We start from the raw sequence: 11341 nt of genomic DNA on the forward strand, positions 1-11341 counted from the left end.
TTTTTAGATAAGATATATTGGAAAACTTCATCTACTTTAAAAATAAAAATAATGTCATCAGTAGGAGTAAAACTGCTCACGCAAATAATAGAGTTTATATATATTTTTCTCAAAGTACAGATCCAGAAGATTGAACTTCTTAAATGAAATGAATCTGCTTGAGCTCCTTTGATTCCTGAATTATTTTTGTTTGTTTGTTTTGAAACAGGAAACTGCATTAAAATGTTTATAAGATTCTGAGGAAAAAAGTTGATTTAAAGTATATTTTGCATGAATATCTGTGGTGAAAGTCTCAGAAACACCTTGAAGAAAGTGTCATTACTTAGTTTTTGGGTTTCATTTACAGTTAGTGAAACTAATAGAAGACATTGAAATGGCTACTGATTCAGACCTTAGTGCTCGTCCTTCATTCTCTGCAGCTGCTGAAGTCATTGATGATGGTATGTGTTCAGTTAGCAGAAAGATAATAATACATTTCCAATTGAATATTAAACTTGACTGTCTTTTAATTACCACTGAAATTTAATGCAATCCCGTAAGTTGTCATTGAAATATAAACCAAAAATACCAGAGAGAAAAATAAAATGAAAGGTTGCAAATCTGACTATTAGGCATATTGCTTTAACAAAAATGCATTTGAAAGTATCTAGAAACCTTGATATTTTCCAAAACCACAATACAGAACTTTAAAAAATATGTATTTCTATTGTATCATGAAATAAAAACATGCTACTTGTAAGTGCTTTACTCACTGATGTCAAACGATATGAAATTTGTCCCCAGGATTTATTTTTTATGTATATGAAGTAAATTTTTTTCCTGCATCTTTGGTGGCTATCCAGTTGTAATATCTGTATTTTATTAAAAGCTTACATCAGCTTAACTGTTTGCTAGAGCAGATGTGTTGAATGATTTATTGCTCATGTAACAAACGACTATATAGTACCTCCCTAATTGTAGCTACTATAATGTGCCAAGAGCATAGTCTAATCTACTTATGGAGTTAACACAAAGCCAAGTGGTAGAGCCAAATCATGGCTATATCTGTGTTCACACCTCAAACAATATTTAAGATGTCCATTAACCTCACACAGAGCAACTCCTGGCTCAGTTCATGTGTGCAGGACTGGTACACACACCACAGCTCTGGAAGTGCCCTTTCAGAGAGAGGCACAGCTGACTCAAGTCCAGGTTGTTACAGGTTTGACAGATGAATTAAAGATGCCAGTAACAAATATATATCAGTGATAGTTTTTGCATTGAGAGGATTTTTCGTTGGCCTACATTGGTTACTGTATTATTTTTTTCACAGAATCAGAACGTTATTTGAGAGGCATGATTTTTGAAGATGTTACAGATGATCAAAAGGAGGGCTTAAACTTGGAATATCCTGTACCCAGTTATACTCCAGTGGAATTATACATCCCTGCCTCTGCAGCCTTGGCTTCTAACTTTCCCAGTGGCATGAAGTCATCTTCTGGTATAATCTTTATTATATATTTTTCCCTTTTACACCTTTTAAAAATTAGTAAACCTTTTCTTCCTGGTGTAATACTTTTTCATTGCTGCTATACAGGCTGTTACATAATGCCAATTAGCTTATTAAAGTCAGTCATCAGTCTTTCTAGATTGCATTGTTTAGAACGGCTTCATTGATCTGCACTGATAAGGAGTTTATGTTACATGACAGAACAGTATCACTAAACTTTGAAAACAGTTCAGCAATGAATCATATTTACACTCAAATTCACTGTTATTGGAAGAAAATACCTTTGGGCCTGCTTCTTACACCCATCACTGTGATGATTTGTATTTACTTAATTAAGTGAACAGGGTGTGGTGTCACAACACTCAAAGCTTCCTCCAAAAGCTGTCTTTATCATCTCTGTCATCTTCCTGTGTCTAGGGAGCTGAGATCTCAGTTAAATCCAGCCACATCAGCAAAATAATTGGTTTATTTCACTATAAAGTAACTACTGTCTGTGTCCTAAAACATTGCTTTATGAGGTCTCATTTCATTTTGCAAACTGAGAGCAAATTGATTTTTGCAATTAGGAAGACTGTGGTAGCATTGAAAGGAGGAGGGAAAAAATCAATCTCTTGCTTGAGTTTAAAAAGGTAATGTCTTATTTTTTCTGCATATTGCCTGCATTGCTTGCAGTCAAGCTTCCAAAAGTATTACATACTTTGTAAATGTGAACATGCATTTGATAGCCACATTTGCAGCAATCTGTCTTAAAAGGTGTTAAAACATGGTTCCTGTATCTGCATACAGCACAAGTCAATCTCAAGTGGTATACACACCCAGATTAATTTTGAAAATAGTAATGCAGTTTTCTCTGTAAGTATAAACTTGTTACTTGCAAGCCGAGATAGCTATAGGTGATACTGAGTTACAACTATAATTTTTTGAGGTGTAGAGTTTAGTTTAGGAGGGAAAGCAGTGCTCTTCCATCCAGGACATCCATACTGCTCTTCAGTTGCATCTCCCGAATTCCAAGCTCCTTCTGAGTTCCTGGCTTCTTCAAGTAAGTGTCAGTTGTTAATTTTCTATGAAATGCTGTATAATTAATTGGAACAGATAATTCCCGGTTAGTTGGTCATGGCAGAAGACTGACAACAGTGATATCATCATCCTAGCAAAACTATTCACATCATCCAGGGAGCTGTTAATTAGTGTTCTCTGGAGAATCTGTGCTAACCTGACAATCAATGACATGTTCTCTCACAGGCCATTAAGCCTATGTCCAATATGAATTTATTTTTAATGTCAACATATTCAGGTTGATATATTTTTGTATTTTATCTCACTGGCTGTTTAACATATGTATGATTAGTTTGTGTACAATTGCAAGGATTTTACTTACAAGGATTGTTTCTGTTTCAGGCTCTCACATATGCAGAGATTTACATGATAGGTATGTATTTTGAGATTGTTTTTTTTGAAAATCTGTCAAAAAGGAGACTGTCAGGGTGAAATCATCACTTCATAAAAATCAAGGCATTCATTTTAAAACTCAATGAAAGCCCTTCTGTTAACTAATTTCAGGCATTTTTTCTGATTTTTGTAGTGCCTGTTACATTTACTTTATGCAAAAGCCGCAGGAGCATTCAAAGTTCTTTTCTAATTGCAAGTAACAGAGCTGTTAACATAGAGGGTGCTATTGTCTGTGTGTATTTGTTATTTCTCCTATTTACAAACCTCTCTTTCAACGAAGTACATGCAACTGCTAGTTGCAAGTCTGCCAACGCCAACAATCACCAGGAAGTTTTTAAAGTGTTACCATATGAAAAGTGTAAAGCAACAGACTGAAGATTTCAAAACTGGAATGAGCCTATGCATTAAATAAAATAGTGTGACATATGTATTTTTTACTGTTAGCTGCTGTTACTCTTCTGGATCCAGTTGTGCAGTAGAAAAGAGTAGATGGTTTTCCTTTCTTCCTGATCATTCTGCTCCATTACCCACCTTTATTGTTTTGCTTGAAGCATAGCCTAACCTGAATGGTTTATCTTATTGTTCAAGTAATTTACTGGAATTCCTTGTTGTGACAGAAGTAATTAGGGAGTGATTACTTAAGCTGGAGGATGAGTGTGAGGCAATAAACTTTAGCAGACGGTGATTTTTACCCAAAGGAGTAACTTGAAGCAGCTATAGCTTGTAGTCATAAACTATGAGATTTTTCCTAGGAGCAACTGATAAAAAGAGCGGAAAGAAATGGTCAGAATTCAGGTAAAGCTATCATCTCACTTACACTGATTCTTGCTCGGAAGATCACTGAGAGTGGGGGTTCCCTAAACTTGTAGCATCCCATAACCTTATTTCAGCATGGGCAGCAGTACAAACCCTCTGGGTGCTCCTGGCTGCCAGCTCAGTGTCCTCTGGGCCAGCCCTGTTCACACACCCCAGTGGAGCTCAGGCATTTCAGCTCTGGTTGGGGTCAGACTTCTGGATATATGTTGGCTCAAGTGTACTTGATGACAGCAAAGCTAAGGGGAGGGCTGACACCTTTTTAAGGTGGTACATCTACACACATGGTCCAGGTATTGCTTGTGTGCACACAGTAGAGATGTGGGGAAAGAAAATCCTGTCCAAAGGCTTTGTGTAAAACAACCTGAATATTCTCATTTTAAGCACGGGAGGAAGGATTTTAACTTGTTGTTCTCACAGTCCTGTTCTACATTAAATTGGTGACATCTTTTTTTCCTCTACCTACCTTCAAGCTCTTTAGAAGATCCCCTGCAAGTTACTGGTCCGAGTGGTGTTACTGACATTAATGATCGTGTAGTAGAAAGTGACATGTCTCTGCCGGAGCTGGGCTTTACAAAAACACAAGCTAAGAAAATCCCCAGGTAATACTATGGCTGTTTTTATTATGTGCTAGTTAAATCATTTTAACCCTCCGTATTCTTCTCATAGCTCGTACCCAGTAAATAATGGAAGCAGGTATGTGGTTTGAGTTGATGTTAATGGGACTGGTATTAGAACTGTTTAATAGCCACAAATTTACTGGCTTGTAAAACGTGCTAGTTGTTTTCTGTTATTTTGGGTTTGAAATTCTTTCTTTTCTTGGTCTTTCTTCTACCAGGTGTAGGCTGGGGCAGAAATCTCTATATACAGCAGACTCAGTTCAGCAAATGGACTGGGACCTTCTAAAGCAGTTCTGAAAGATAGAGTAGAAATTTGCTGTCAGTGGCACAGCAGACTCAGAAGCTTCCAGTCCCAAACTGCAGCTTGTTATGCTTCCCTTCCTGATGGAGGTTTCTACACTTCCTGAGTGTCAGTTATAAGATCAACTGTGTTCTTTCCTGCGAGAGGTCAAAGTGAGAGCTGTTTCTTACTCCTGTGTGTGACAAAACAAAAAAATACAGTTGTTAAGGATGCCAGTCTGTTGCATTGGTGCCACACCAGTTTACGCTCTGGTCCTATTATCTGGATGTAGTTGACAACTGGCAGAAAAAATTTAGGAAATGTCTTGGAAATTACTTGTGTGCCAGGATTTTATGGAGCAAAATTTTGCAGAAGAAAATTTCCCCTCTTGTTCATTACTTATGCTTCCAGCTGAGTCAGAATTTTAAAGGGTTTACAGTATTTTATTATATCATGTGTAGTTGCCGCAGGTTGCAATTTACAGGATGTGCTAGATTATTTCTTATTCACATCTGCTCTCAGGGTTCATGGTTGTGCTGCTGCACATTCTCAAAAAACAGAAAAGGAGAGGAAAGAGATACAATCATGGATGAAAAGAAAGCAAAAGGAAAGAATGAGAGAATATATGAAGAAACTGGAGGAACAAAGACAGAAAGAACGTTATCCATTCAACCTAAGAAAGAATGTGGTAAGAATAATGGGAACTTGAAGAGTAACTGTTACATGTTGTACACGTGTTGATTATTCAGGTTAGATAGTATGAAGACTGACAGTGATTTATTTTTTTTTCTATTTTAATATTGGAGGTTTGTATGTAGAATTTTATTTTATTGGAACTGGACATAGTTGTGTCAGTAGAGATCAGTGAGCAAATACACCAGTGTTCTTCACCGGCTGCAGTGATGGCAGTTGGCTGCAGATTGCAATAGGACATACAGTCCTTTAACTGTAATGGATACAGCTGTAACAGCATTTTGTCAGGGAGTGAGAGCTACAGCAGTTGCTAAGATGTGTTTACATCTTGTTTCATCTTCCTGCACGCCTCCCCAAAAACCTCACTGGATTTAAAAAGCAGAGTTCAGATGCCAGCAATCCTTTAGGAACATAATTAGATACTGAGGGCAGCCATCACCCACACAGAAGTGTGTGCAATTATAAAGAGTTAGCAGAAAATACAAGTTTATAGCCGATAAGTTTCTTCTGATCCGCACTGTGCTGGAAATAACTGGGGGGGGGGGAAAAGTTACAAAAGCCATTCAGAAGTGATTTCCTAATCAGTATTAATTCTTAAAACATGCCCTTGTCATCTGGATACCTTTAGGACCTGAAAAGACCCTGCTGAGTCAGAGGAAGTTCTGGGGTTACAGGAGATGAGACATAGTAACAGCAAATACATCCCTGTACTTTTTACTTGTTAGTTGAATTCAGGGGATGCTGTAAATACTTCCAGGCAGAAGCTCTTCTGGTTTTAACTCCCAAGTAGCAAACATGTAACACACACAAGTTTTCTGTTACTAAATAATTCAATTGTATTCACTTTTAGAAAGAGTAACAGATTTCATCTATTTGAAATACATTATTTCCCCTGGTTTCAAACAGCCTTTTGGAGGTTGAGCTGGGCTGCTTTTTTTGTACACCTGTAGAGAGAAGTGATTCAAGAAAAATAGGTCCTGCTTCTCTCCCTTTCCTGTGTTGCCAACCCATAAATATATACTTGATGCTTTTGTCATAGGCTTTTCTCCTGAAATCATTAGTGGAGGAATTCTCAGATTTTGGTAGGTGGTTTGGTATGGGTTTTGCTTTTTTTTTTCTTTAAGAAGAAAGCACTGAAAAATTCAAATTATACTCTAGCAAACACAGGCCAAAGTGCAACCTTGACCTGTTTTTTAAATTAGTCATTATTAGGAACATCATTGATTTTTAGCAGACTTAAAGGCGAGGCCATTTGAAGCTTTGAGCTTGAGAGTGGAAACATCTCTCTAGGAATGTTAATGTTTTAGAGCATAAGACTTATGGAAGATGTGACTGCAAGCTTTCAGTATATTTTTAGAGACTGGAAAGTTATAGAGATAATCTTACCTGAATTTTCTGGTAGGGCTGTATGCTTTCATACTGTTTTTCATTCTGAAGAGTGTCTTAAGCAGTAACTTTTAAGTCAAATAAGTACATTTTGAGAGTGAGAGATTGGAATGAGACCACAGTACCTAATAAGTTAATGAATTTTATACTTTTTCTTACACAGCATTATAGTCCTACTTCAAAGGATATTAGAATGTTCCAGAAGAGGAAAGAAGAAAAAGACAAGTAAGTTGCTATAACTTTTTATCTTCTTATTTATATATTAATCTTTCAGTGTTAAGAAAAAGGTAGTTTTAACTATCTTGTCTCTGAAACTTCAGATATGAATGATATGTCAAGATATTTCAAACAAAAGCATAAATAATTGATGTTTGTTTTACCATTTAGGAAAATCCTGAATGTGTTTCATCCTTTGACTGTATTTTTCACTTCCAAATTTCATTGTTTCTTTTTTTTTTCCCTAACACTGATTCATTCAGTCTTGTCAAACCCATTGGTAAGAAATGATTTAACTTTTTGGTAGTGATCTTAAAAGGTTTAGTACATCTTCTGTGAAACTGCAAGAAAAGTGTTCTTCATGTAGCCTTACAAGACTCACAAGCCAGCTGCAGTGAAATGAGTGAAAGCACAAGGTAATCTGTAATATTATTTCTCCATAGATCCCTGTTATCTGAGCATCACAGAATGAGAATATCACAGGCACTTTCTCTGATGAATGAAATGTTATCTGAAACACCAGCACATGATCATAAAACTTTGTCCAGCACCAGATCACCTCAAGGGTACAGAAGAAGGCATATGGCATCTAGTAAAGGGTAACAGCTCTTAAGCATTAAACCTGCTCTTGTGTCTTAGTGTCTTTACCACACTTGAAATTGTTATGTAGAGGAATGATAGGTGGTAGACAATGGTAAGTATTTAAGCTTTGTTGCTGTGTTTGTGTTTTTTCTTATTTTAGAGGGCATCTGAACAGTCCTGTTTTGTCAGAAAGGAGCAGAATTGCTGCCAAACCCAGCTTTGGTCAAAGAATACACTGTGGCACCCCAGCTCTTGGTTTCCCACAGTCCCAGGGTAAGAAAGAATTTCCTTTATGAAGGCCCATGATGAAGATGATCTTCAAGCTACTGCTGCATTTTTGGGAGGGAGGAACTTTAATACCTGTGTAGAAAATCAGTCTTAGAATCCTGGAAGTCTCCTGTTATGAGGCGTTTGTAACTGTGTTGTCATTGACCTGTCAAATGATGAGAGTTACCTTTCCTTATCACCTCTCTTTAAATCCAAAGTAGCTTAAATTTCCATAGCAAGAGTACTGGGTAATCCAGGAAGCAAAACTCATAGATGGAAATTTTTAAGCATCTTTGAATATGTTTGTTCTGCATTTAAAAGAAGAAATGCTTTCTTTGGCTTTTCAGGAAATGCCTGTATGGCTCTACAGAAAAGTACTTCCAGAGGAAGACCGAGAAATGCTGCAAACTGTCCTGTTGGTTCTAGGCACTGTAAGTTACGTAGAGCAATGATATAGTGCAGTGCAGATACATAATACAGGGGAGAAGAAAGACACAGAGAACACATTTCAGAATGTGTTCTCTTCTTCAGAACATGGAGATGACTGAGAGAGGACCTCATCAACGTCTATCAGTAGCTGAAGGGAGGGTGCCAAGAGAACAGAGCCAGGCTGTGCTCGGTGTTGCCAAGCAATAGGACAAGGGGCAATGGGCAGAAACTGGAGCACGGGAAGTTCCACCTGAATATGAGGAAGAACTTCTTTACTGCATGTGCTGGAACAGGCTGCCCAGAGAGGTTGTGGAGTCTCCCTCACTGGAGATATTCAAGAACCATCTGGACACAATCCTGTGCCATGTGTTCTGGGGTGGCCCTGCTTGAGCAGGGAGGTTGGACTGGATGACCCACTGTGGTCCCTTCCAACCTTACTCACACTGTGATTCTGTGAATACATCCTGCCTCAGATACAGCATTAGTTTGGAAGAATAAAAATCATCATTTTTCCCCCTCATAAAAATCCTTTAAAGTAAAAAGTTGTGAAATATTTAATCAGTCACCTCTGTTTACCTTCTGAATGGTTTTAGCCAGGTGGTAGTTTCAAGATCTGAAAAATTGTGCTAGATTTCAGTGAATTCCTGAAACACACATTATGAAATCATGAGGGACAGAAGCCTTGAGTGTTTAATTTGGTTGAAACCTGCAGAGAGAAAGTTAATTAGAAGACCAGGACACAAGTATTGTGCCTCTCCCCTGCCTTTCTATTCTGCTTACTCTCTAAGATCTTTAAAATAGAAATTGTCTTTATTAACCCTCTGTACAGTATCTAGAAAAGATATGATTTTGTCATAATGTTATTGTGGAAAAATTTGTGACTGAACAAAAAAACCCTTTTGGATTTTAGTGGTACTTTTTGCCATGCCTATCTTTGTGGGTCTGGATCCATAAAAGTTTCCTCTCATAAATAATCCCTCCTAATCAAAGCCTTTAACAGACATAGTACTTGTTAACAGCAGCAGAATTTCTGATCAGATAGAAAAAGAGTGAGGAGAGAATCAACCTATAACTTAGGAAATACTGTGGGTTGATTGCATTCTGCCATACACCAGAATTATACTAGTGACATAATTGGATAGCCAAATGTCAGTGTATTTGAGTTGGCAATGCAGGAAATTGAGAGAAGCAATAGTAAGCAGAAAGGACACTGTTCCTGAATCACTCTACACATGGAAAGTAATTTTCCTCCTCCTTTCCACACATTCTCTTTTTAAACTCTGTATACAGGTTGATCTTCCTCTGATTTCCTGGCACCTTCTGTATCTGTTTCTCCAATATACCACATCACCGCTAAGGATTTTATTAAAGTTTCATGTCTTCTAAGAGGCACAATCCAGGATTTGTTTAGTTTAGTCCTCTGTCAAATAATGAAGCAATGTCCCTTTTTTGGGGGACTGCACTGCAGAACCTGGATGCTCTAGACACTGTACGTGGTCCTGTTCCACGGGACGACAGGGTCCTGCCCTGGGACGACAGTTCAGAGCATGAAGCTGGAAGGGACCAGCAACCTTTTCTCACCATCACCCCACATCAGCTCAAGATAGCAGGGCATGCTGTTTTCACATGGATTTACTCACGGCTTCAGTTCTTAGAAATTGTAGCTTCTGTTCTTGGAGAAGTTTAAAGAGATTTAGAAGAAAACAGCAAGAAGTGTTACAGTGCTGTGGTTGGCCTGTTTTCTCCTCAGCTGCCAAGTACGGAGTCAGCAGAACCTCAAAACAAAAGCCCCCACAAGTTGACACTGCAGTTCAGACAGAAGGTATTGATGAAGAGAGTGATCAAGATATAGGAAGTCCTTGGACTGTGCCTGATGATATCCAAAGAATACTTCAAGATTCTCATGACTCCATGTTTCAGGTAGAATTTCTAGTTATGCTAGGGACTATTTGGTACTTGCAATTTAACACTTCCTTTGCTTCTGCTTTATTTAAAATGTGGTTCTCTGTTTTAAATATGTGTGTGGGATAGATGCAGGACATAAATGATGATGCTTCAACTGAACTGCCTTTTGTCTTTACAAGCAAAGTCATTCTTCTGAGTCTTGAAATTGAATGTTCTTTTTAACAACCACATAGTTACACTGTCCAGGTAACAGACACTGGTTGGAGTGCATAAACAGGAAAACAGATTGCATTTGTTGCAGAATAATCACATAACTTGATTAGGACATTTTTGAAAAGGGTGGGATTGTTTCTACCATCCCTGAAAGATGCACTTTTCAGCTCATGTTCTCTCCCTCCCACAGGACCCTGCAGGGCATGGCATGAGTTTCTCTCCTCTGGGTATCAACACCGACAGCATTTCTGAAAGCACGGGAAGTATCCTCAGCAAGCTGGACTGGAATGCAGTTGAGGCCATGATAGCAGATGTGGAAGATAAGTGAAAATTTCCCAGCCACTGTGCACTTCCAAACAGTTGCCAGTGTTTGGTTTCAGTAAAAACAATAATTGTTCTACTTAAAATGGATTGAGTCTTGCATTGGCTTCCTTCTTAAGCAGCGTGGAAACTCTCACTGCTTTCAGTCTTACCTCGATGAAATTCAATTCCTTAATGTGTAGTTTTCTTTCTGTATGTCTTCAGGTCAAGAAGAACTAAATATAGTTGGTAAAGGGAGATGAACAGTCTTAAACAGATCCAGGTCAGCTACATTATGTAGAAACATTCATATGTACAAAAAATGTTATTCTATTTTAAGAATACTGCACAACTGTTTTACCTTTGTATTTAATATTTAACATCATTCCGAAGTTATTTTTGTAACATGATGGTTGTGATAAACTGATTTAATAAAAGCGAATTTACTAGTTTCTGCTGTAAATTATTTACACATGGAGCACTTCCACTGCTGTGTACCACTAGGACTGTATGTGTGCACATGCACTACCCTCATATTTCAAACCCAGCTTACTTGTGCAGTAGTTTAGAGAATGACTGAAAGAGGTACTAATAGGCAGCAATAAATGAAATACAGACTTTTGTTAGGAAAATCAGACAGCAGTATAAGACACAAAGAACTGGGTTAAAGAGCAATATCACTGTTCACCCATCTATATG

General features: G+C 37.8%; 1 protein-coding gene across 6 annotated transcripts in view; it reads left to right on the forward strand.

Annotated features, from left to right (window-relative positions):
- Positions 1-11094, forward strand: part of CPLANE1 (ciliogenesis and planar polarity effector 1) — a 55914-nt gene extending 44820 nt beyond the window's left edge. For 4 of the 6 annotated variants that reach the window (XM_027709140.1, XM_027709141.1, XM_027709142.1 and 1 more), the window contains 12 exons: positions 347-440; positions 1313-1480; positions 2415-2528; positions 2888-2918; positions 4225-4353; positions 5174-5339; positions 6894-6955; positions 7390-7545; positions 7689-7801; positions 8143-8226; positions 9975-10144; positions 10533-11094. In XM_027709140.1, coding sequence (XP_027564941.1) covers positions 347-440; positions 1313-1480; positions 2415-2528; positions 2888-2918; positions 4225-4353; positions 5174-5339; positions 6894-6955; positions 7390-7545; positions 7689-7801; positions 8143-8226; positions 9975-10144; positions 10533-10670 — 1425 coding nt within the window. In that variant the 3' untranslated portion in view covers positions 10671-11094. The remainder of the gene's footprint in view (positions 1-346; positions 441-1312; positions 1481-2414; positions 2529-2887; positions 2919-4224; positions 4354-5173; positions 5340-6893; positions 6956-7389; positions 7546-7688; positions 7802-8142; positions 8227-9974; positions 10145-10532) is intronic. The other 2 variants (XM_027709143.1, XM_027709144.1) reach the window with 2 other exon arrangements.
- Positions 11095-11341: the final 247 nt, after the last annotated feature.

The sequence above is a fragment of the Neopelma chrysocephalum genome, unplaced genomic scaffold, assembly GCF_003984885.1.
Source record: "Neopelma chrysocephalum unplaced genomic scaffold, ASM398488v2 Primary Assembly neopelma1_96688, whole genome shotgun sequence".
Lineage (NCBI taxonomy): Eukaryota > Metazoa > Chordata > Aves > Passeriformes > Pipridae > Neopelma > Neopelma chrysocephalum.